This window comes from Sinocyclocheilus rhinocerous, unplaced genomic scaffold, assembly GCF_001515625.1.
Source record: "Sinocyclocheilus rhinocerous isolate Xijiao unplaced genomic scaffold, SAMN03320098_v1.1 scaffold1085, whole genome shotgun sequence".
In the NCBI taxonomy this organism is placed as follows: domain Eukaryota; kingdom Metazoa; phylum Chordata; class Actinopteri; order Cypriniformes; family Cyprinidae; genus Sinocyclocheilus; species Sinocyclocheilus rhinocerous.
The window spans coordinates 1,374,389-1,399,952 of record NW_015659401.1 but is presented as its reverse complement, the minus strand read 5'-3'; the positions used below and the strand labels follow the sequence as shown (position 1 = coordinate 1,399,952).

General features: G+C 37.4%; 1 protein-coding gene across 2 annotated transcripts; it reads left to right on the top strand.

Annotated features, from left to right (window-relative positions):
• Positions 1 to 601: 601 nt before the first annotated feature.
• Positions 602 to 24,836, top strand: LOC107723822 (RING finger protein 145-like). Of its 2 annotated transcripts, XM_016532529.1 has the most exons (12): positions 602 to 880; positions 2,053 to 2,296; positions 11,407 to 11,496; positions 13,875 to 13,983; positions 15,401 to 15,492; positions 18,192 to 18,427; positions 18,530 to 18,705; positions 18,927 to 19,067; positions 20,251 to 20,433; positions 20,533 to 20,680; positions 21,839 to 22,195; positions 23,338 to 24,836. In XM_016532529.1, exons 2-12 carry the CDS (start codon positions 2,113 to 2,115, stop codon positions 23,662 to 23,664), a joined length of 2,043 nt encoding a protein of 680 aa, XP_016388015.1. In that variant the 5' UTR covers positions 602 to 880; positions 2,053 to 2,112; the 3' UTR covers positions 23,665 to 24,836. The 2 variants fall into 2 exon arrangements, with proteins under 2 accessions (XP_016388015.1, XP_016388016.1); XM_016532530.1 differs by lacking the exon at positions 11,407 to 11,496 and having other exon boundaries at positions 23,338 to 24,835.
• Positions 24,837 to 25,564: the final 728 nt, after the last annotated feature.

Sequence of the window (25,564 nt, the reverse complement as noted above, 5' to 3'; positions counted from 1 at the left end):
AATTTACTGTTTTACAAGAAAGGCAGCTTTACTATTTTTCCTGCCTTTCTTGTAAAACAGTATTCGAAAATTCATTGATAACAATAATTATATTTTATCATTAGAAGCACTATCTACTGTGACTAAAGAGTTTACACATAGCCTACTGGCGGATTAACCATTACAGAAATATAAAAAAGGATTTTGGTAATCACCAATACTGTTACTTTAGGGCACTGTGACACAGCTTTACATTATGTGGTGGTGGTGGTGGTGGTCTAATAAATAAATTTGTTAAGCACTGTAGCCTGACTTATCTGAACGCTAAACAGGCGAGAGGGAGAGAGAGAGAGATGTGAAGAGGTAGTATTACAGATAGATAGCCTAATTATCAAGTCGATTATCATTTTTGTATTATTCACAGCCCGTGATCTGGTTCATTATAGCGCTCTTAATCTTTATAGCACAGTTGGCATTGTGAATGCTGAGTCGTCTGCTCTGACTCCTTATCATTCCACCTCTCCACCCCCTCTCTTCCTCTCTTTCTTTCAGTCTCAACGTGTGCTGTGCCCTCATGATGCCACAGCGCTCGCTAATCCGCTCTCCGCGCCGCGTCTCTTTCTTTCAGTCTCAACGTGTGCTGTGCCCTCATGATGCCACGGCGCTCGCTAATCCGCTCTCCGCGCCGCGGCGCACATGCTCAGTACCGATCACTGTGGCAATCTGTAATGGCTGCTGGATGATGTGATGCGAGTCCCGGTGCCGCGCCGCGTCGGTAGGCATGCCATTTCCCTGAGACCGCCAACTACTCCATTCATTCCTCCGTCAACATGGTTGACATCCGACAGAAGAATAAAGGTCGGACATCGTAGTCGCGAGCGCTTGCGAGAGTCATAATCGTGTAAGTTGAATGTTTATTTTGTCTCCGTTAAATTGCGGTTCATTGAGCGGGGGATCTGGACATGCCTTATCCGAGGTCACTACAGTTCATAGCAGCATCTCTAGAGAGAGAAGGCGCATATAGCCGCGTGCTGCATATAGCTTCATCCAAATGTTATCTATAACGTGCGATTCCGTGCAGGTTTCCTTCACGCCATCACAACGTGCTAAAGCAGCATCGCGTCAATGTAACGTTACAGACAGCATTAATACAACATAGGCTATACTCACGTTTGTTGTTTTTATTTACGTCAATAGGACGGAAAACGAAGTTATTTTTGTAGACGCGCTTATTTAGTACTGCAACAGTGCGATCAGCCAGTCACACACAATGCATTTTCAATGAGCCCGGGGTTACTGTAGTTTATTTCGACAGTTCCCGCTGGCTCTAACATTAGAAAATACATTATCAGGGTAAACGTCGGGGTTTAGGGTCGAGGGGCTGAGCTACTTTTTTTTTTTTATAAAGCTTGAATCCCCCAAGGGAAATCCAAACAACAAGTTTGGAAGATAAAAGTATTTATTCTTACAGAAAATGAGACGTTTTAAAGGGTTTGAAATGTGTCATTAATCACAAAAGATAGTGTACGTACTATCACTCGTATCACAATCATAGACTGTATAAAAACAGATCACAATGCGTTAGCCTTACGAGGTTACCATAGCAACAGTAGGCTGGCGAAGCGTTTTTCTTTAATTACCGGCTAAAAATACAAACATATATTTGCACATGCACTGTATTTAACACTTACTTATACATTTACGTATTACAAGTGCCTCACAAAAAATAGTAATGCTCTGTCTGTGCTGTGTTTTATGTGAGTTTTAAAAACAAGCAGCCCTAAGGAAACAAACAGGTTATGTAATAACCTGTGTTTGACACTGTCCATTAAACTTCAGTGCACAATGCTGCCGCGTTTTATATTTAGTCTGCCTAATTACAGCCTACACAAACTTTTTGTATTTTCTGCTGTATTCAGTTGAGAAATAATTCTCTGAATCAGTTTTTTGGTCTTGTTTTCAGAGCTTCTCTTGTGGTTAGGGCTTGTCTTCAGACAACACCTTTTTTTTTACTGACAGACTGTCATGAACCTCTCTCTCTATCTCTGTTTGTGTCTCTCTATCTCGTATCAGTGCAGTGCTGGTGTGTGATAGTGCCAGTGAATTGTGTGTGGTTGGCGGTAGTCAGAAGTGATGGCTGTGAAGGAGCGGGTGGAGGCGGTGCTGAATGTGGGCCTGCGGGTTCCCAGTATCATGTTACTAGAGGTGCTGTACCGCTGGGATGTCAGCTCCTTCTTCCAGAAGATCCAGAGAAGCAGCCTCAACAACAACCCCCTCTTCCAGTACAAGTATCTGGCCCTCTACCTTCACTATGTGGGTGAGTGACAAATTTTTATATGACAGTATTTGGGTTATTCCATGGTAAATGAATAAGGGGTCATTTGGTATCATTAAAAAGGCCATGATAGTACCATGGTATTACCATCTCTCCACCATGGTACTTTTTGTGAGGGAATGAATGACTTTCATCAGCAGATCAATTTACTTATTTAGTTTCCTTCTTGCTACCTAAAACCCAGCAAAGCTAAATCAAACACACTCTTCTGGCATTTTATATTTTGGTGAATTAGTGACTAATTCATATGAATTTGTACAATCTTATTAATATGTTTTTATACGATCTACTTACGCACCATTGAATGTTAGGTCTAGAGTGTGAACCTTTGTGTTTACTTATAAAAATGGTATGTATCCATACAGATCACTTCGTACAAATTCATACGAAATCACAACCTTGAAAAAAAGAGATTCATTTTCTCATGATATCTGGTTGGCTAAATCATTACAATGCTGTTATACAGGGGCGCCTGCAGGATTTCTTCCGAGGGTACGCACAGAGGTGTTTTTTTCAACCAAATGATCAGTGAAAGCAGAACGAATGTGTCACACGTTTTAAACTCAACAAAATGGTAAAATACATATATCAAGAGCATGCTCACACATGAAAACAGAGAACAAAACAGCGTTGGATGAAGTGGATTAAGGCCCGTTCACACCAAGGACGATAACTGTAAAGATAACGATAAAGATATAGTTCTAAAAATCGTTCTCAATATTAAAGAATAGCAGAGTCCACACCACAACTATAACGATAAAGACAAAGAGAAACGATATCGTTGGAATCACTTTCAAAACGATTTTTCTCCAGCTGATGAACGATAAAAAATTGAGAGCCAATCAGAATCCATCCTGCTGTAACGAGCCCAAAAATTTAAAGCGGCAGAGGCGCTTAGAATAAACAGACGATATCGTTCGCTGGTGTGGACGCTAATATCGTTATCTTTATAGTTATCTTTATAGTTATCGTTCTTGGTGTGAACGGGGCTTTAGAGCCCTGCACGGGCCTCAAATATAGGCCCTAGCCAGCCTTTTTTCCCCTTTCCCCAAAAAAGCTTATACTACTGTTTCAGATATTAAAATAGTTCAGTTTTGTATGTAATGGAAAAGTGATTATATATATATATTTTTTTTTTTATAAAGTTAATTAAAAAAAAAGTTTGGAGCATTTTTTGTTCGTTAAATGTAAGTTTTTTTTTAGTTTTTTTTTTAAAGTAACGACCAAGCGGCCAGCGGCAGACATTGAATTGATCATAGCCTATATGTTTGATCAATTTAGCCTTCTCAAATCATCACGACTTGCCTAAAATAAAATCTATATATAAAGCAGTTCAAGCATATCACAACGCTAGTTTAAAGGCACATCCAATGAGGAGATGGCGAGTCATTTTTTTCATCACCAAAATAATTGACGGATATCTAAAATATAAAAATAAGCAAAAGCCTAAAATAGGTCCTATTATAATTTGCAATTTATTTTATAATTCTGTACAATTAAAAAATAAAACACAAATTGTAATGGCATATATGTAAAACTTTGTCCCATAATTGTATAGCTGCTTATATTTTCTGATTTTATGTTGCTCTGTTCTGAATACCTTAAAATTTAAAGGATTTGCTGCAATGCAATTTTGTCTGATATGTGAATTATTTATTAGCCTGTTTTTTTTTTAATCCATGCAGCAAATGCTTTAAAAACAGCTTTAAAAATTACTTTATTGCATTCCAGGCACTTTTAAAGTACTTTTAACTATAAATTTTATTATGGGTAGCTTGAATGTAAAACATTGTCATGAATTTGTCGTATTCCCATTTGTAAAATAGCCAACAAATTAATTGTTGTAGGCTAACCCGATCTCATGAAAGTGCGTATAGCACGATTTTCTGCTTCTATTTGGCGTAATATTTATATGCAGAAATTGACTTTGGCATGCTAAAGACTGATAAATTCATAATTAATGGCCTGGCTGGTTCAGTCGACAGAAATACGGGACACACAGGCCTATAATAACTGCTGAAAAGTTTGCAGGGCAAATCTCAGGTCAGTCTGAGCACTCATGGTACGCACAGTGCGTACAACCGTACACCTGCAGGCGCCACTGCTGTTATAAAACATATATTTGTTCAATTCTTGCTTTCCCTGGAAGTTGATCTCATGACTTTGGCGTTGTTAATGCCATGCTCTACTACAGAAAAGCATAGTGTGTTATAAAATGTGGTTCAGGGCAGCCAAGAAGTCTCTGAAGATTCTTTGCAATTTTAATAGGAGAGAAGCTTTGTTCTAGAGGTCAGCCAGGTGGTCTGTTCATCACATTACTCCAGATTGTCACTCATTTGAGTAATGGTGGCACAGGCAGAGATGTGATTGAGTGGAGAATGGAAAAAACTTAAATGAGCTGGCAAAAACCTCATATGCAAAAGAAAAATCACACGAAAATAAATAAATACAACCTATTCAAACCTATTTCTCGCTGTTTATTTACCCTGTGGTCCTGCTGACAGGCGACTGATTCAGGCCACAGGTCTCTCTCAGCCCCCTGTCTTGAGTTTTAAAAAGACTCAGCCCACATTCATCTGCTGCACACATCCCAACACACACATCTCATAAGTTATTCACAGGGATCATGCTGTGTTGATGTTTGTGAATGACTTTTATTTTCTCCCCTTCTCAATTGTTCATGTTTGTTTTTCTTTCTGAAAGGCTTTCCGACTTCTGGAGCATGTTTTTTTCTTAGGTTTCATTTGGTCTTGTTTGTAAGAGACTTTAGTACAACTTCACCCACATAATCCCATGTTTTAAAGGTTTATAAACTTTAATTAAAGCCACAGACTCCAGGAAAACTGGCTTTTGGAGCAGATGTTTGTGTAGTACCCAAAGGAACAAACCCTAATGACCCTGATTTGTCTCGTATGTGTGTGTGGTCATGCGCTATGCCCATGTGGCTGTTATTTACTCTGGAGAGGAGGCTTTTGAGGTTACATGTGGATGAGTTTGTACAATAAGAATGGCAGCTTCTGGTAATGACTCTAGAACAGAGACCACCACCCAGCAAAATGAAAAGTGCAAAACAATGAGTCATAATGTACACCAAGTTTACAGAATAAAAAGTAATTGTTTTGAATAAATACACATTGAAATGTGGACCAATGACATGATGCTCATTGTTTGTTCTATCTAATAATTTATTCAAAATGCAATTCATACATACAGTGACTTGAAAACACCTCTTCTATGATGAGCTTGTTTTCTGTTTCTGTATTAACAGAAATAGATATTTATATGTTTATATATATTCCTTATGTAACCGTCTCCATGAGAATGCTCAAGGGGGCTAAATCACAAAATTTTATTTAAGGGAGGGCCCTCGACTGAAAACCACAGAGAACACGGTATACTATTTTGAAGTGTTTATATAAAAATAAAGCAAACAACAAATCACTTCTGTATATGCATGAAAAAGAATCAATAAAGTCATTTGAGTGCAAAAAAAATTGTGTGTGTCATTAATCTGTGTAAAAGAAAAGAAAACTTGTCTGTTTGAATGAATACGAGTCTCTCACCCGAAGCAGGCACTGAACACGAACATTGAAGACCCCAATGAAGATAGAAGGCAAAAAATCCAATAGTCCGATAGAAAAAGTATTCCAAACGATCAGCACTCCAAGTTTCCTTAAAACATAGTTTGCGTTGCAATCTTGAATGATCTCAGCAGGACGAGCAAAGCGTTTTGATCAGGTTATTCATTAGTCCAACAATGAGTAATTCACAGTACAAAAGAAAGGAGGAGAGACAGAAAAAAAAGAGTTCTTCTACAAAACCAACACACAACTAGCATTAGCATGTAACAACAGCCCATAATTTCACCGCTATTTTAACTATATTCAAAGTAAGTGCAAAGTTGCAAAGTATGCTAAGTACAAAGTTCAAAACAAGCTAGAACACTTACATGATTGAGCTGGAAGCATTTGTTTCTCAATCCGAACTCCATTAAGCACTAAAATTAAGGTTACATGAGAGAAAGCCATGCTTTCCCTTAATCAAACAGGTATATCTTACTATACTGCCTATCTACGCTTTATCCCCAAATGGACAGGCTGACAGGCGACTGATTCAGGCCACAGGTCTCTCTCAGCCCCCTGTCTTGAGTTCGTGAGTATGCAGCCTATAGCCTACAGTAGAGGAACTACACCAAAATAAACAAAAACAAAAAAAAACATAGTAACCGTACTATGGTCAGTTACATACTCCTCCCCTCGATGGAAAATTTGTCCCAACCGTGACAAATTTTAAGATTCTGTACATGCTAAGAGTCTATGGAGACAGGATCAACCATAAAAGAAACTCTGTAATTTACCGGACCTAATTTCTGTTTAATTACCGCTGGACCTTTCCATTTAGGTGACAATTTAGCCATGAAGCCATCATCTGCTTTAAATAAGGGATGGGTACGAACCCAAACTACGTCTCCAACTTGAAATTCACATGATCTGTGTCATTGGTCATAGTACTTCTTTTGTTTGACTTGAGCTCATTTCACATTTTCCTTTACCATGCTGATGAGCAGTTCTTGATGATCCAAGATATGATAAGCAGGATTTTCAGGATCGGGAGGCTTTTGGAGGGCTCTCTCCATTGGTCCTTTCAGATTACAGGCCAAGAGCTATCTCTGCAGGTGAAAATCCTGTACTCTCTTGTGTCATGCTGAGCTTATAGCAAAGCGGAATTCCGACAGCTATCCATCTCATTATCATATCAGGCCAGTATACCTTTTCTAGTGGCCTGAGTAAGGTTTTCATCTTCCCTAAATGACCACTGAGATGATTGACATGTGCATACTGCAAAATATCTGTCTAAAAGCATTGGGGATGACTAATTGCCCTTTCTGGCCCTTTTGACCACCCGGAACACACCAAAAAAGAAATCCATTCTCCATCACATAATGAACTCTCGTCATATCTTCTGTATAGGTTGCTTTCCGACTTTGGTTGCTAACTATTGGATTTCTGGGTCATTATTTTGTTCTCTGGCTATTTGTGAGAGATTAACCAGTAAATTGAATGGTAGAGATGTAGATTCAGTGGCTGTACTGATGAGTAGGATGTCTGGGGTGGTATGGAGATCCCTTTATAAAACATTATGAACAAAGTTACACTGTCCTTTTCGATACCTTACAGTGAAATGGAAGCCCTGCAGTTTTATGGTCCAACGAATCAGACGAGAAGGCGGCTTAGGGTGTTGAAATGGCCATGTCAATGCGGTGTGGTCGGTGATGACATCGAATTTTCTCCCTTCCAGATACTTCCTCCATTTTTCTACAGCCCATACAACTGCTAAACATTCCTTTTCTGATACAGAGTAGGATCTTTCAGTGCCTCTTAACAAACGTGATGCAAAAGCAACAACACGCTCTTCCCCTTCAATATTCCGGGTAAGGACTGCTCCAAGGCCGATATTGCGTCGGTTTGAACTGTAAAAGGCTTGCTAAAATCAGGAGTGATTAATACAGGTGCTTGCATGAGTTCTTGTTTAATGTCTTTAAAAGCTTGCTGGCATTGCTCAGTCCATTCCCACTTGGCATTCTTTTGTTTCGGTGCATGTAATGGAGCTGCTCTTTCAGAGAAACGCGGGATAAAGCGATGGTACCAACCGGCCAGTCCTAAAAAAACGTTGTACATCCTTGATGTTTGGAGGTACAGGAAAAGATTTGACAGTGGAGACTTTGGCTGGATCAGTTTTCACTCCCTCTGGAGTCACAATATGTCCGAGAAATGCAAGTGAGCATTGGATGAAGTTACACTTTATAAGATTTAGGGTGAGATCTGCTTTATGAAGACATGCAAATACCTGCTGAAGATGCTGGAAATGTTCGGTGATGTTACTAGAATAGACAGCAATGTCATCAAAATAGACCATGCAGCACTTTCCTTTTACTCCCTCAAAGACTATAGATTACCCAAGATGTGTCACTTGTATAGTTTTGAATGGGGAAAAATGCAATCCTCAATATGGCTGCTCAATCGAAGGAAGCCCCTCCTTCTGAATAAAAGAGCCAATCCATAATCGGTATAAGTCATCATGTCACTGCAGTTGCCATTAGAAGTCCCGGTTACTATAGAAACAAAATGCGCATGCGAACTGGCTGGTTTAGCCTGAAAATTAAGCTTTTACAATGCTATTTGAGCAAAAGAAACAAAATTTATGAGACAGTTGTCAGATTTTATTGGTGATTTCAAATATGAAAATTAATCGTAAGCTTAGTGAACAGTTTTGGAGAATTTGATGTTTCCCCATTAAAAGAGATAGGTACTGCACTTGCATGCCCAAGAGGCATTTTAAAGATGGTTGCCGAGTGAAATGACTTGCCTTAAAGGGACTTTGCTTCCATCAACAAGTGTTCCATGAGTCTTTGGAATGATGCAGTGGCGTTTTTCAGCCCAAACGGGAGACAAAGAAATGTATATATCTCTGAGGAGGTAGCGAAGGCTGTCTTCTCAATACTGTCCACTTCCATTTCCATCTGCCAGTAACCACTTTTTAAATCAAGAGTTATAAAAAGAGTGGCACAGTGTAAAGACTCCAAAATGAGCTGAATTTGTGGCATTGGGTAAGCGTCTAGATGTGTCTTAGCATTAAGACCCTGATAATCAACACAAAACCTAGAACTTCCATTCTTCTTCGGTACAACAACCACCGGTGATGCCCATGGTGAGATCGGAAAATTATTTTCTCCAAAAGCTCTTGAACTTGGGACTCAATGAACTGATGTTTCTCCAGTGAAACCTTGTACGCTCTTTTCCTTACGGGCACCTCATCTATGGTAGTGATACAATGCTTGACATAATTTGTTCTGCTAAGCTGTTGAGTGCACACTGTGGGCCAACTTAACGTTAACTCCTCCAAGTTCTTTTGAATGATGGGGTCTGAATCTACCATTTGTGTGGTTTGAAGAATCTGCTGATGATCTTCTGAACTAACAGTAGGCATGGCTAGATAAAAGTAAATCTAAGAGTGGCCATTGTGATGCATAAAAGGAAACATCTTTGGTTCCGGTGAAGTAGATAGCTGGAACTGTGCTTTGTTAAAATCCAATACCATCTTTTCCAATACCACTTTAATAAAAAATCAATTCCCAGGATAATTGGTATGGTTAGGTTGGAGTCTTGCATAATATAGAAAGTTGCATTTATCTTTTGCCCCTGGACTTCACATTCCCAATTGGCTTTACCCAGTGAACTTTGCCTCTGTCCATTTGCTAATAGGAACGTCTGACCTCCACTAGGCTGATAATCTTCATGATGACTTAATTGTTCCCACAAAGACTTTTGCATCAGTGAAAAGGTGCTGCCTGCATCTACTATAGCAACGCCATAACTGTTTCGGAGTATTTAAGGAATGGTGATGTTTTTTTTTTTAAATCATGAGGTTGATCCAACTCTGATCCAACAGCATAACTCGATTAGCACTTGTAAGGATTTGCGTTGGAACTCTGGAGCAACAGGTCCAGGTCTAAGTTTCCTTAAATTTCAAGTTTTGCTTTCTCTTTGGAGTGTTACAAGCTGTTTGTGCATAGATAAGATCAGAATGATAAGCTTTGTAAAAATCGATATGTTTCAGAAAGGCGGGGCATAGAGGAGTAACAATATTGTACAGTATGTGGAAAATAATGTGTTTTTTGAATCTTAAACCACATAAACACATTGCATTACACCAAATACACAAAATAATGTTATTTTTAGCAACGTCATATGACCCCTTTAAAACATAGCGTGTGTTGGAACTCTTTGATCTTGAATGATTTCAGCACGATGAGCAAAGCGTTTTGATCGAGTTATTCATTAGTCCAACAATGAGTAATTCACAAGACAAAAGAAAGAAGGAGAGACAGAAAAAAAAGTTTTTCTACAAAACAAACACACAACTAGCATTAGCAAATAACAACAGCCCATAATTTCAACGCTACTTAAACTATATATAAAGTAAGTGCAAAGTTACATAGTTCAAAACAAGCTTAGAACACTTGATTGAGCTTGAAACATTTGTTTCTCAATCCAAACTCCATTAAGCAGTGAGGTTATGTGAGAGAAAGCCATGCTTTTCCTTAATCAAACAGGTATATCCTACTCTACTGCCTATTTACACTTTATCCCCAAATGGAGAACACCCTAGAGCACAGTAGAGGAATGTGACGAGTGGGGCGGGGCCGAGAGCTGTGGGAACGGAGCGAGGCCGGTGGAGTAAGTGATGGAGGAAGGTGAGGAGTGGGGGGGGGCCGAGAGCTGTGGGAGCGGAGCGAGGCCGGTGGAGTAAGTGATAATGCACGACACCTGCGCCACTCACCGGTCTCGAGTCCCACGGAGGAGCTCCGGAAGGATATCTCCTTCTTCCCAATCTACGAACATTGTTACAAGGAACTACACCAAAAACAAAACAAACCATAGTAACCGTACTATGGTCCTTCAAAATATTTCCTTAAAACTTGCATATTGATGTTACAAATTTTTTGTCCTTTGAATCAGTCATATGGAAACAACATTCAGATACATACTGAAAAAAAATACAGGAAAAAATGTCATAGAGAGGATGTAATGTGGTGTGACTCTGCAATATTGTAATATTCATGATTTATTCATGATATTTGTAAAAAATACTTTTTACTTTTTAAAAATTAAATATAGTTTAAATAAAATTTATGAAAGCATAATAAATGTGAAACCAAAATATTTACAAAGATTACATTACTAAAAACATTTCACGTTATAAACTTGATTTTCATATGATTTTTTTCCCCTTCTCTTTCCACATTAACTGTCTAAAAATACCCACATGTAGTAGATTAAGTGTATTCACAACAATAAATTAATAATTTACAACAAACAGACATGATTTGTTTTTCTCTGTTATTACACTAACAAAGCAGAAAACAATAGACTTCATTTTTTTCCATCTCTGCAGTGCGCTTTATTAGCTATTGCTTAGAAGCAATGACTAGGTGTTGACATTTCAAAGCTACCACTAGCAGGGCCGTTACTGGTGTTCTGTTTAATAGAGATTCAGCAGATTCTGTTCTTGGCTGCAACTTTGTTTTGCAGGTGCAACTTGTCCAGTGTTGGTGGTGCTACAGTACCCTCAGGACCCCCTGCTGAATGGCGGATGGAGTCCAAGTACAGTAGCTCCCACAGGTGAAAAGTGCTGCTGTCAGGAGAAATTTTGGTGGACTTCTTTAATCTCAGGCTTGCTGGGTTTGTAGTTGTGTTAAGAAAAACCACCTGGCCCTGAGAAGCTCCTGTGGATTTTGCACTATACTGAAGCGGAAAGAATAGGTCTGTCCTGTCTGTTCAACACTTCAATTTCAAAATACTGTATGACACTGCAAGGCTATTAAAACTAATAAAGATGGCCTTCCCTAACACTAGGAGCTGACATTTCTGCAGAACAACTCTTTTTGTTCAAACAGCTAATATCTATATATTCGGGGCTTTAGCCCTATATAATTAGATTGAGGAAACTGAGCATTGTCCATCCAATCTTTTTTAATGATACATATAGGAGAAGATAAATTACAGTGAGTTTGGTTTGGCTGAAGGCACTACAGCAGAGGTTAAATTGAGAAATGGAGAACGTCTACTGTCAGCAAGATCACAGGCACTTTCCATCTTTACTGCCTATGGATAATATGAGCTGTCTTTCAACATTTTATCCAGCCACAAACATGGCCAAGTCCTCTGCTCTTTGACCTGGCAAGAGCTTCCTCCTGTTTCAGAGCTAACTTTATTCCCAGGTAATTGCATTGGTTCAAGCTAGTGTGCCAGCGTACTTCACATTAATCAATACTGAGATCAACTTTGTGTCTTCAGTCCACGTAGAATATTTCCACTGTGTTGTATTTCTGCTGTGTTTTAGACAGTGGAGAATGGCAAAAGTTTTTATATTTTTTGAATGGCAGAAGTGAACTGGAGGAGCGGGTGAGAGGATGAATGTTGAACGTCAGATAAACTGTTATGTAACAGGAGGGATCAAGAGGGTTTGGCAGTGGAGTAACGAGAACTTAATCTGTGCATGGCAAAAGCCTTAATCTCCCGCCTCATCCTGTCTATTCACACTCTTTTGAACACACAAACATGTCAGCATGAGCCAGTGAATGTCAGACCGAAGGCTGAATCATGTACTACAATACCCTTGCTCATTTATAATACTGAATGTATTTACATTTTAAAGCACCTTTTTTTTCAGGAAATATTGCAGGCATTTTATTAGATAAATGTCTAATGCAAACATTCCAATAACCTAAATCTCATGTTGAATTTGTGTTAGCCTACTTTTCTATTCTATATCCTCCACTTTTGTGTTTTCTCAATGATGATCATAACATAGGCTCAAAACAGCATCCAACTTGCACTGTTTATACTGCATATTTTCTGTATGCCTAAAATAACTGGATGATCTACTACAGCTACAAAAATGTACAGTACATTAAACAGCAGTTATTTCCAGTCCTCAAATTTGATTGGCTAATCAGCGCTCGAAGAGTGCCAGTCCAACAGTTTCTGTTTCTGTTTGTGCTTTCCAGAAAAGACTGTCAGTGTATTCCAGGCAATCTGTGTGTTAGTGCAATATGTTGAGCATACTCTGTTACCATTTCTGCAGATTACATCTTTATGCTAAGTAGGTGGTGACTTTTTGAGTGAATGAATTATTGACTCTAAATAAAACACCAATTTATTTAACAAGGAAACATGTGAATGTGTGTATTAGTGAGTCATCTAATCATTCACTCAATTGATTTGTTCAGAAACACTGATTCACACATGAACGCAGTAGTGTTGCTCGAAAGAGACAGGGATTTTTCTATTGTCAGACCAAAAATAGACTAAGTAGTTGTCAATTTCAGGTTTACGGTGTAAGTTACTGTTGTATAAAAGTTAAATCACACATTTGAAATGGTGCTGGCCTAAATGTCAGCATTATTTATAGCTTATACATTAATGATATAGGCTACATATGCTAGTAAATTTCACAATCAGCTCGATTTTGGTTTTCAGTGAACTTGGAGCAATATCTAACATGATTTTTTTCACATGATCTGACTCCTTATGCACATTAGACTGCCAAATGATAAGACCCGAGTTATTAAAATTCAAATTAACCATGTTTATTTTAGAGATTGTTAACTGAGCTAAAATAAAAATGCAAAGTAAATGTGTAATGTAGTACTACTTTTTATATTTGCATATTTCATGCTGTTTCATATGCTATTTAAAAAAAAATAGTAGGTAGTATATGGTATATTCTGCACACTGAACAGTATGCTAGTATTCTGTTCTAAACATACCCAAAGACTCTTTATGCAGGTGTGACTACCAGTGAACTGGATATCCAAATTCAGTCAGTGTGCTCTGGTTGTGGGACTTCCTTTGACAGTCTGAGTGAATGGACTCTCTCTGCTGGTCTGAGAGATATCGAGAGAGATGTGGCCTCAGAAGCCCTTCTGTGTGCTTGACAGCATCCTCACTAGCGGCCTAATAACAGCAGTCCCATTCTTTATCCCTCTCTCTTTCAGGCTACATTCTGAGTCTGGTTTTGCTCACTCTGCCCCGACAGCACCTGGTGCAGCTCTACCTGTATGTGCTCACTGCTCTGCTGCTGTTCGCTGGTCACCAGATCTCAAGGTGAGAGTTTAGGACTTTAGAAAGAAATTGACAGAAAAGCTGCTCCCACCATAACAACCCTGATTGCCAGTAAAAATTCCCGTAAAAACACTGTTTGCCATTCAACCAAGAGAGAATCCATCCTGCATTTTGATTTAGTCTGTTTTATACAATATAGTTGATTATATTTTTCTTTGTTAATTAAAAAATGGGACTGACCCACTTATGGGTTTGTCAGATTTTTTTTGTAAATGTTTTTGAAAGAAGATCCCCAAGTTATGGTGATTAAGTGCTCAAGAAATTGTCTTATTATTATCATTGTTGAAAAATTGCAAAAAAACAAACAAACACAAAATGTGTTTTAATGCTTTGAAGGTAAAAATGCTTCTCTTCTCTGCCATGCTCATGGGTCCGCGATTATAGTGTGGTGCTTTGCGTTTGACAGTTGGCTGTTTAGTGTCAGATTAAGAGAGAGCTTTTAGCACATTTCTCAGCATAACGTGTGTCTGTAGAAAAAGCAGTGACTGCTCAAATTAAGATCACCCAAGTGTGGCAAAGCCATTACTGCCAGCTCGTAACTTACCTGCCTCACTGTATTCCCTCTCTGCCTCCATACACTGAGCAGAGCCAAGCTCAGATAAGAATTTAAGCAAGCTTTCTAAATGTTTATTCAGGTATGTGTGTGTCATATATGACACCCATTCGGTCCTCTAAACGAGTTAATCTCCCAAACAACATGTCAGAGTCATGTATCACCCCCAGAAGAAATTATGATGTTATGTGCAAAGCCAATTCAATAATTAAATTTTTCACCAAAAGCTATTGTAGAGCTTTAAAAGTGAACATCTTTTATGGAACATGCTGCTTTAATGATACTTTTGCATAATTTTCTAAGCTTGAAATCTTCAGTTTCATTAGAAAAAGTAGAATTTCTTAATAATGTGCTGGTCGCTCTTTTTTTTTTTTACACAATTATAATAATTGTGTAAAAAAAAAAGAGCGACCAGCACATTATTCAGAAATTCTACCTTTGTGTTCCACAAAAAAAAAACAAAGTTATGCAAGTTTGGGACCTTTTTCCCCCACAAAAATTAGTATTAGATCAAAAATAATTGCTGGAGCCCCTGCAGGAGCGCTGCAGAGCCCCTAGGGGTTGCGAACCCCATATTAAAAACCCCTTAGCTAAGGTTAAAGGATTATTTGAAACTTCTGAATGTCAGTGGTAGTTGTTTTTGTGCTCAGTGGGACTCCGCTAAGCGTTATATAAGGGACTGTTCTCTCAGGAATTCTAGTCTGATAAAAACAGACGGACTGATGGGTCCACTGCTCTGCGCTGTCTGACTCGGGCTATAAGTATAGATCCTCCACAGGCTGTGATGACTCAGGGAGAATGTCACACTGTGAGAGGTTAGAATAAGGTCTCTGTTCTCTGTTTCAGGGACTATGTGCGCAGTGAGCTGGAGTCTGGCTATGAGGGCCCGCTGTACCTGGAGCCTCTGTCCATCAACCGCTTCACTACTGCGCTCATCTGTAAGTGCCTGTCAAAGTCTTCAAAGGATCACGCTTTTAAAGATTAAGATTGTTCACAAACCATTTTTACTTCTTTAAGATAAATGATTTCTGAGTGAAATAGGATGTTCAGTGAGAACAATTTTCCTTGGAATAATGTGCACAGATGAATTAGTGCTATTAGGGCTGGGCGATATATTACCAAAGTTATATATTAGTTTTTAATCTTTAATTAGCATAATTTATTAATATTAGTAATAAAGTAATATAATTAGTTAACATATTAATAAATATACTATATTAATAATATAAATGAATAAGTATAATAATTAGTCATTATCAAGCATAAGAAAAAATATATAAATATTAAGCATTAAGTACAAATAATTTAATTCATGAAAAATGAAGCAAAGGCCATATTGTGTCGCCGCAAGCATTCAGGGGTGAAATGCTTATAATACAATTGCAACCTCTCTGATATTCCTCCTCCTTCAAAGTTTGCAGATGGGAAACAGGGTATTGGTACGGAAACAGACGAAAATGCACATTCTTGCTATCTCTGTCTTTGCTACACTGCAAGTAGGAGGGGACTTAATAAGTTAAACAGGGTCAGTTCTGATTTCATGTTATTTTTTCCCCTGGATTCTTTGAGGAATAGAGAGTTCTAAAGAACATTTATTGAAATTGATTTTTTTTGTAAATGTGTTTACTGTCACCTTTGATTAATTTAATGTATCCTTGCTGAATAATGATAATTTCTTAAAAATAATAATAAATCTTACCAACCCCAAACTTTTGTATGGTAGTGTATATTATATTATACTGTTATTTATTTGCCTTCATGTGTTTATAACCTCTATGCTGTTTTTCCCCATGGAACACGGCGGGGCATAGAGGAGAAACAATAATGTACAGTATGTGGAAAATAATGTGTTTTTTTAACTTTAAACCGCATAAACACATTTCATTACACCAAATACACAAAATAATGTTATTTTTAGCAGCATCATATGACCCCTTTAAAATTAACGTTCCAAATCACGTTCCCGTCACGTGCGAGTCTCATACTGACTCATTACAGCTCTTATTCAGTCTGAACGTGTGCTCATGTAGTGTCATTCTGGGAAGAGTTGGGTAGTTTTGCATGTCTTGGCATGTGATGTCAGAGGTCAAGGCATTTCCCACTCTTGTTCCCGTCTCATATGCCGCCTGCCCTCAAACACACTGCACAAAAGCCAGAAATGCAGCTTTCATATTTTCCCCTCTCATCACTTTTGCTATAAGTACAATCCTTTGCCAGCTTAATGTCAAAACCTCTCCTGCTCACTTCCTTTATTATTATTTTTTTTTCTCTCTCACAAATATGGTCTGCCCTTCCCCTTGTTTGTAATATGTCATACTTTCCCTTACTCTCTCACTTTTTCTTTCACTGCATTTTGTAAATCTGTCCCTTCCTCTAACTTTCTTGCTTTCTCATCAACTACTGTATATTTATTCATTCTTTCCCCCTTTCTGTGTTTTGCTTGACATTTATATGGTTTAGGGTATAAATCTCACTGTCCAGAACATGCCTAGATCATATTTCACCTTAAAATAAAATAATAAATGACAACATTTATTTTGCATTAGGAAAGTAACACTTGACAACAAGGTCCCATTAGTTACTTTTAGTTAATGCATTAACTAGCATTAACAAAGATAAATGTTTTTGTTACACAGCATTTATTCAACTTATAATTATAAGTTATTCAACAACAACAACAACAACCTTTAAATAGTATTTTTGTTTGTCATCCAGAGTTTTGATGTGCAGATCATACTGGCTAGCTTTATTGACGGTAGTTTTATTTATATATTTATTTATTGTTATTTTATTTATTATTATTTATATTTTATTACATAACAGAAAAGATTGTTTATTTTAAAAAGATCTTTAGAAGAGTATATATTACGTCTTCATTTATCCGTCTTTAGTTATAGTGAAAATTGTGGAAAGTGAAAATTCTACTTGCTAATTCAGTTTTTGTTTGTGTTGAAGTTAAATTGTAAAAAATTCAGAAAGTAAAAAGCTACAGGCAGGTGAGTTTTAATTAGGGTTGGAGCTGAACTCTGCAGGGCTGCGGCTCTCCAGGACTGGAGTTCGCCACCCCTGATATATATTATTATTGTACTTGTTGTACTAAATGTACATTTTCCAGATTTTTTATTTGAAAGAAACATTGTGTACAGACAGAATTATTTTCTTACTGCATTACAGTAATGAGAATAGGATTTATTGTTATTATTATTATTATTATTATTATGTACTTAATAGGCTTAATTTTCTTTATGCATAATCTTATTTTTCTTTCTTTCTCTCTCTTTTTTTTCATTTTGTGGTGAAATACAACCCTAGCACCTGTTGGTGAGATTCACCCTTTGGGTACTTCTTGCTATTTCACTAGTGTGCGCATTGATTTCTTGAGTGCTGCTGGGTCCTTCAGCCTTTACTCTGAATTCTGTAGGGCCTAATTAACTCCAGCCAGAACAGATGCATTCATTAATGTCAGTGAGTACAGTAGGGAGCACACGGCTCAGATTCAGGTATTGTGCTTTGCTTTACAGTATCATATTGCAGTTTGGTATTAATAGTAATCTTATTTTTGCTAACATTTCTGTCATTTTAATTCTATTATGAATAAGATGTTTTGTTTTTTTTCTCTGTGTTTATGTGGGAATAGGCCAGCTGGTGGTGTGTACCTTGTGCTCCTGTGTGATGCAGACCAAGCGCATTTGGCTGTTCTCAGCGCACTTGCTCCCTCTGGTGGCCAGGCTGTGCCTGGTTCCTTTGGAGACCATCGTTTTCGTCAATCGCTTTGCCATGATTTTCACAGGCCTGGAAGTCATCTACTTTTTGGCCTCCAACCTGCTGGTGCCATTTAATCTGGCCAAGACAGCGTACCGGGAGCTTGCACAGGTTAGAACAGTAGAGGCTAAAGATTGAGTTTTAAAACAGACTTGAGAGTGTTAAATCAATCAAAGAAAAAATAATTAAACTCTTCTCTGTTATATCTGTTAGGTGGTGGAGGTTTATGGGTTGCTGGCTCTCGGTATGTCTCTGTGGAATCAGTTGGTTCTGCCCGTGTTGTTTATGTGTTTCTGGCTGGTTCTGTTTGCTCTGCAAATCTACACATACTTCAGTACACGAGACCAGCCCACATCTAGAGAGAGGCTGCTCTTCCTTTTTCTCACAAGGTGAGTTGAAGTTCAGGCTGCTCTGCTTGTCATTCCTGAACTTTTTTACTAAAGAGCGTAATAGAGAAATAGATAGATAAGATAAATAAGAGTGTCGCTGATCTTTTTTTCTTTTTTTTTTCCCAGTAAAATATTTGATGAACTGTTAATACATGTTAAATGTTTGATTGATTTGAATCTCATGAAGGTGCACAGCAGCTTAATTTCTAAATGTTTTCCAGTATTGCAGAGTGCTGTTGTACTCCGTACTCTCTACTGGGCCTGGTGTTCACCGTGTCGTTCGTTGCTTTGGGAGTGCTCACTCTTTGCAAGTTCTACCTGCAAGGCTACAGAGCTTTCATGAATGACAACACCATGCACAGGTATCATATACCCACCCTCATGTCACTCAAAGAGATTTTTTTCTTATGCAACACAAAATTATTTATTATAAAAAGGTTAAATTAAGTAAAAGTTTATCTTTTATTGTCTGGCAGTTGCCATTTTGTTTGGTTTATTAATACAATTATTATTATTTGAGATCAGATTTATTTTATGTTTTTTGAAGAAAGTCCCTTTCCCTATTTGATTAAAAATACAGTAAAAACAGAAATATTGTGAAATGTTATTACTTGTCACATTATGGACTTGTGTTTCCTTCGTTTTCTGTTCTCTTGTTTAGTTTTGTTTCCCTTGACCTAGTTTCTGTCCCTCTGATTAGTTCAGTCAGTTCACCTGTGCTCGTTAATCATCTCATTAGTTCCCTCGTTTAGTTTCTGTATAATTCCTCCTTGTTCTGTTCAGTCCTTTGTCGGTTATTGTTTGATGTTAGATGTTGGTTGTGCTGCATTTTCCCTGAGTTTCTCCAGTGTTTCTTCTGTGGATTTATTAAAAGACTGATTTGGAATTCTCCGTCGTATTGTGCTCATTACAGCACCAGCACGTGACATTACTGTTTAAAATAACTGCTTTCTATTTTAATATATTTCCAAATGTAACTTATTCCTGTGATGCAAAGCTGAATTTTCAGCAGCCATTACTCCAGTCGTCAGTGTCACATGATCCTTCAGAAATCATTCTAATATGCTGATTTGGTGCTCAAGAAATAATCATTCTTATTACCAATGCTGAAAACCCTGATATATTTGTGGAAACCCTGATACCTTTTTCTTTTCCGGGATTCTTTGCTGAATAGAAAGAACAGTGTTTATTTAAAATAGTAATCTTTTGCAACACTATAAATGTGTTTACTGTCCAAAATGTCTTTTGAACAATTTAGTGCATCCTTTCTAAATAAAAGTATTAATTTCTTAAAAACAAAACCAAAATCAAATGCTTACCGCCAAATTTTGTGTAAATTCAGGTTTTTAACCCGTCTCATCTCGCCAAAGGAGCTTTTCTTCATGCTTTGTACCTCTATTTAAGCCGACACTCTGTCCTCCATTTAATCTTTTCTTAAGTAACTAAACCATTATGACCCTGCTAAACAGTTTGGCATGAAGTCCATACTTGATTCATTATGGCACCTTTTTATCACATAATTGACCATAGAAATCTCTCTCTCAGGGGCATGACAGAGGGAATCACTCTTCTGATCCTCGCTGTTCAGACTGGACTGATTGAGCTACAGGTCATCCACAGAGCCTTCCTCCTCAGCATCATCCTCTTCATTGTAGTAGCCTCCATCTTGCAGTCTATGCTGGAAATTGCTGATCCCATAGTGCTGGCGCTGGGAGCCTCCAGAGACAAGTACATAAGCATGATTGTTAAAGACATATCTTTATGTATTATACAAGTGAACAATGTAATTTAGTGTTCTGATTATTTTTTAATCATTATTGCTAACAGGAGTTTATGGAAGCACTTTCGTGCGGTTAGCCTGTGCTTGTTCCTGCTGGTGTTCCCAGCCTACATGTCCTACATGATATGTCAGTTCTTCCACATGGACTTCTGGCTGCTGATCATCATCTCCTCCAGCATTCTGACCTCACTACAGGTAGAAATCCTACAAAAACACACACCATCAGCTCTGAACTAGAGCATTCGTGTGTGAGAAACAGCATAAAGGAGCAGAAATGGAACAAAAATGAATGGGAGAAATTGTAACTCAATATGGTACTGTAGGAATGTTGTCAGATTTTATTCCTTAAATGGAATATGTTATTGCTCACAATCTTGACAAACAATTTTGGAGATTTTAATGGATTTTGGTAACAATAGCCATACAAATTGCAGATCTAATAGAGGACACAACACCATAAAGTGTATTATATGATTTTCTGTCTGTTCTCTTGTTTTCTAATATTCCTTATATAAAGTTTTTAAAAGAACCTCCCTGTTTCTTTGAAGATGTTTATGTTTCTCACTAACCATCCTGTTGACCATCAAGTTGAAACTGGTTCTGTGAGCCCCTACTGTAATTCCTAAAAAATATCCTTTATCTCACAGAAATGAAACATGGATTATTCTTAAAGAAAGGAGAAAGGAAACTTTGCTTTAAGGGAATCTTTGCATCCTGTTTGTGGGGAAATAAATATATATAATAATTTGGTAACACTTTACAGTAAGGATCCACAGGATTCATTGATCTTCACCATACCTTACTTTTATCTTTAGTTAATAAAAATATAACTGTTCACTGTTCGTTCATGTCAGCTCAGTTCCATTAAATAATATTAACATACCACTTTTGATTTTAATAATTTATTAGTACATGTAGAAATTAAAATGGTTAAATGATTTAGATGTATTATTATTGTTAGTTCATGTTACCTAATGTAGTTAAACTAATGTTGTTATTGTAAAGTGTTACCAATAATATATAATAAATAATAATAATATTTAATTTAGTAATAATCATATTTAATTATAATATTTTATGTTTAGATTTGTATTAAACACTAGTCATATTTCCAACTTGTTATTAATAAAAATTATTAATAAATAATTTTTTGAGTAAATGTGAAATAAGTGTTGGTATAAATGGATCAATTCCTACATTATATATAATCAGTATTTCATCGGCCATCCTGCTCTCTAGTCACTGGCTCTAAAAAACCTATTACAGTTGTAATGTAGGAGTTGTGACTGTTGCGGATTGGTGTAATGTGAAATTCAACTGTTGTCCCTCTGTTTTAAAATCTTTCGCACCCAGGTGCTGGGCACACTGCTGATCTACGTGCTCTTCATGGTGGAGGAGCTCCGCAAGGCTCCGGTGGAGAACATGGATGATGTCATCTACTGGGTGAACGGCACCTACAGGCTGCTGGAGTTCCTGGTTGCGCTATGCGTGGTCGCGTACGGCGTGTCGGAGACTGTGTTCGGGGAGTGGACCGTGATGGGCTCTACCATCGTACTCATCCATTCTTACTATAACGTGTGGCTGAGGGCCCAGCTGGGCTGGCAGAGTTTCCTGCTCCGCAGAGATGCTGTCAACAAGATCAAGAACCTGCCTACAGCTTCTCGCCAACAACTCCAGCAGCACAATGACATCTGTTCCATCTGCTACCAGGTGTGTGTGAGTGTGGATGTGAGGATTTGTGTGTTGTGATGGATGTCCAGGTACATTCTGTAGCACGTGTCTCCTTGTGTATTTCTGTGGTAGATTGATGGTGGGTTCAGTTAGGGTGCATCACTATTGTTCATATCCTCGAAGTATTAAATGTATGCGCATAATTTGTGCCACACCATTTGTATTATATACATGGACATATCTAATATTGCGTGGCTTGCTGAGGAAAGACTTTTCCAAGCGATTGGATTTAAGATTTCTTTGTTTGGCAAACAATATTGTAGACTTACTTTGAAAGAGCCTTATCCTTTGACTTTGGTCAGTAAGCAACCACCTAACAACCACATTCATAACACCTTAGAACATTAACATATGAACCCCCTGGCAGCCATTCACAACTCCTTATCATTAGGGGAGCAGGTACTATATCAGTTATCAGCCGATATTTGATTTTTATAATTTATTGGTATGAGTTAATATTGGATAAATATAAACTGATATTGAAAATTGATTTGTGAATTGATTTGTTTACCTTATTTTTACATGTAAATTACATTTACTGTCTCTGTAATGATGATGATGATGATGATGATGTCTTATTATTAATACTACTACTGCTACAACTACTGATAAAATAATAATTTGCCATCATTATAATAATAATAATTATGTTAATAATAATGTTATTATTATTATTCTAACAATGGCAAATTATTATATTATTAGTATAATTATTAATAATAATAATAATATATGAAGAACAATTATTATTTTTATTATTATTATTACTCAACCTATATTAAACATCAAAATATTAATAATAATATTTTTCTTCTTTGTATATTATTATTAATTATACTAATAATATAATAATTTGCCATTGTTATAATGATTGATAACGATAACAATTTATTATTAATAATGTTGTTATTATTATTATTACTATTATCGATTAAAAAATATCTTAGAATGAGTATCGATTTTTCATATTGTACATTAATAGTGATGCCTAAATTCACTTTAGTTTTTTTTCTATTTATTTTGACAAAACATTTTACATTTTTAAAATGTGCTATTTAACAGCCATAACATAAAAAATAATTATCATTGTAATGTACTGTTTCTTCTGTTTTTGAATCTAGGACATGACGTCAGCAGTGATCACCCCCTGCAGTCACCTATTCCATGCCGGCTGCTTGAAGAAGTGGTTGTATGTGCAGGAGACCTGCCCTCTTTGCCACAACCAGCTAAAAGGCTCATCACAACCTGGCTCTTCAACACAGGACGCCCTGCCACAAGAGCCCCCAATACAGCCAGCAGGTGATCTGGACCCTTCAACGCATCCAGAGTCAGATTCAACCCTCCAGGTTCCCCAGCAAGACGACACCCCTCTCACTTCAGCGTCAGACCTTTCGGCTGGGCTGAAAGACGGCGGTGACACTACTGCCTGCTTCTCCTCCCAGTCCTAAAACCTGCCTTGAGCCAATCTCAACTCCACACACTGCTGGCCAAAAGACAGTTTTACAGCAGAGGGTCTGATGGGATACTGTCGGCCCTCTCTGTGACTGATACGTACATACAGAACGCTCCTTAGACATCTATACAATCGAAATCCTTCTATCGTCCCCCTCTCATCCAGAACATCACAGAATCCAGAAGTCAGAAAGCTTATCTGAGGTGAAAAGAATCATTTCACCCCTTCCACATCTGGAATTACCGAAACACCAGCTCTTCCCCACCCTTTATTACGAAACTACAGTCTCCAGCGAATACCAACCTGAATGTGATCATGTGACCCTTCAATATAGTGCTGTGATGCTCTGTAGGCACTTAGCACATATCCACTAGCACGCTCTCAGTATCCAATACATTAGCCCGTCTTTTTCTGTTCTCTATTTGTTTTCTTGAGAGAAAATATATTTACATATATGCCATTGCATTTGCACTAATGTAACATAAAGCAATGCTCCAAAGTTTGTCTTGTCTGATACTAAATATTTTGGTGTGTATGCATTGAATCAAGTTATATATGAAATATATACCCATGTACAAATATATATGTAAAGGAGTTTTGATATGCAAAAGTACATTGTAAAGCAGCATTGAGTGTCATGAAGTGGCCTCAGGCTTAAATGAACGCTACGCCTCTAGTGCGACCTCTAGTGGCAGTAGTGGGACGTGCCTTTGGCTGTGGATAAACACTATGACCAATTAGGAGAGTCAATTTCATTCTCATCAGTATTTGGCATTTAGCGCATTTGTGAACATGAATATATTCGAGAATGTATGAGCACACTTTGCGAATGCCGTTTTTTCTTTTTACTAAGTGTTTAAGTTAATATATTTAACATGGTTTGTTAAATGAATGGTGATTGGCTTGTGGAATTTTTAATCTGCAAAAATGTTACTTTTATCTAAACCACCAGATTTTTTATATATGCTACAGCTGTTTTTCATTTTAAAGCAAATCTGAATGAAAATGAAGAGTATAATCCTAATAGCATTCTGAATTTATCCTTCTTTTCTTTTAATACAGCATAAACGTGGAATGATGTTCTGTGAAGGCTAACTTTGTTTGAATTGCAGCTGAATTCAGTAAAATATGCCTGAAGTCTGAACGTGAACCTGAATGTCAGAATAAATCCAAATCCTAAAGTATGAATCATTTGTCTTGGCTTTCTTCCACAATGCCTTTCTGAATCGCAAAAAGACCTACAGGGCTCTTAACAATGTTCCCTCTAAACTGCGCGCGCAGAAAAAATAATGTGCCGCGCACACGCAAAAATGAGTTGGGGAAAGCCATTTGATTGAATGCTAGTAAAAGCGAAAGAATCGCAATGCTCTGGCAAACCGCTGTAGAGTTAGAACCAGTGAATGCGGTTTACAGGTTTCACAGAAAGAATGATGTGCGCCAAACAGTGTTGCCAACTTACCGACTTTTTTCGCTAGATTTAGCGACTTTTCAGACCCCCTTAGCGACTTTTTTCCAAAAAAGCGACTAGCGACAAATCTAGCGATTTTCTTGAACAAACCTTATCCACACGGAGACGCGTTTAGCTGTAATCTGACGAATTACACGATTAACTGTGAAACGTTATTATATAAGATGGCTAACTTAATTGAATATCCTCAACTACATATAATTTCAAGGTTAATGAAAATCAATCCGCAATGCAGATGCAAGGGACTGCATATGCAAATTAGCTTTATAGCTAACTCTGGCACAACACTGTTGTTGTACGTTGTCCCTGTACAAATAAATTGAATAAAAAATAAAAAAAATAAAAAAAATGCTTCATTAATTGTTAAAACCACAGTTAATCGTGTAATTTGTCAGATTATTTAGGCTAATAATATCCAAAAGACAAA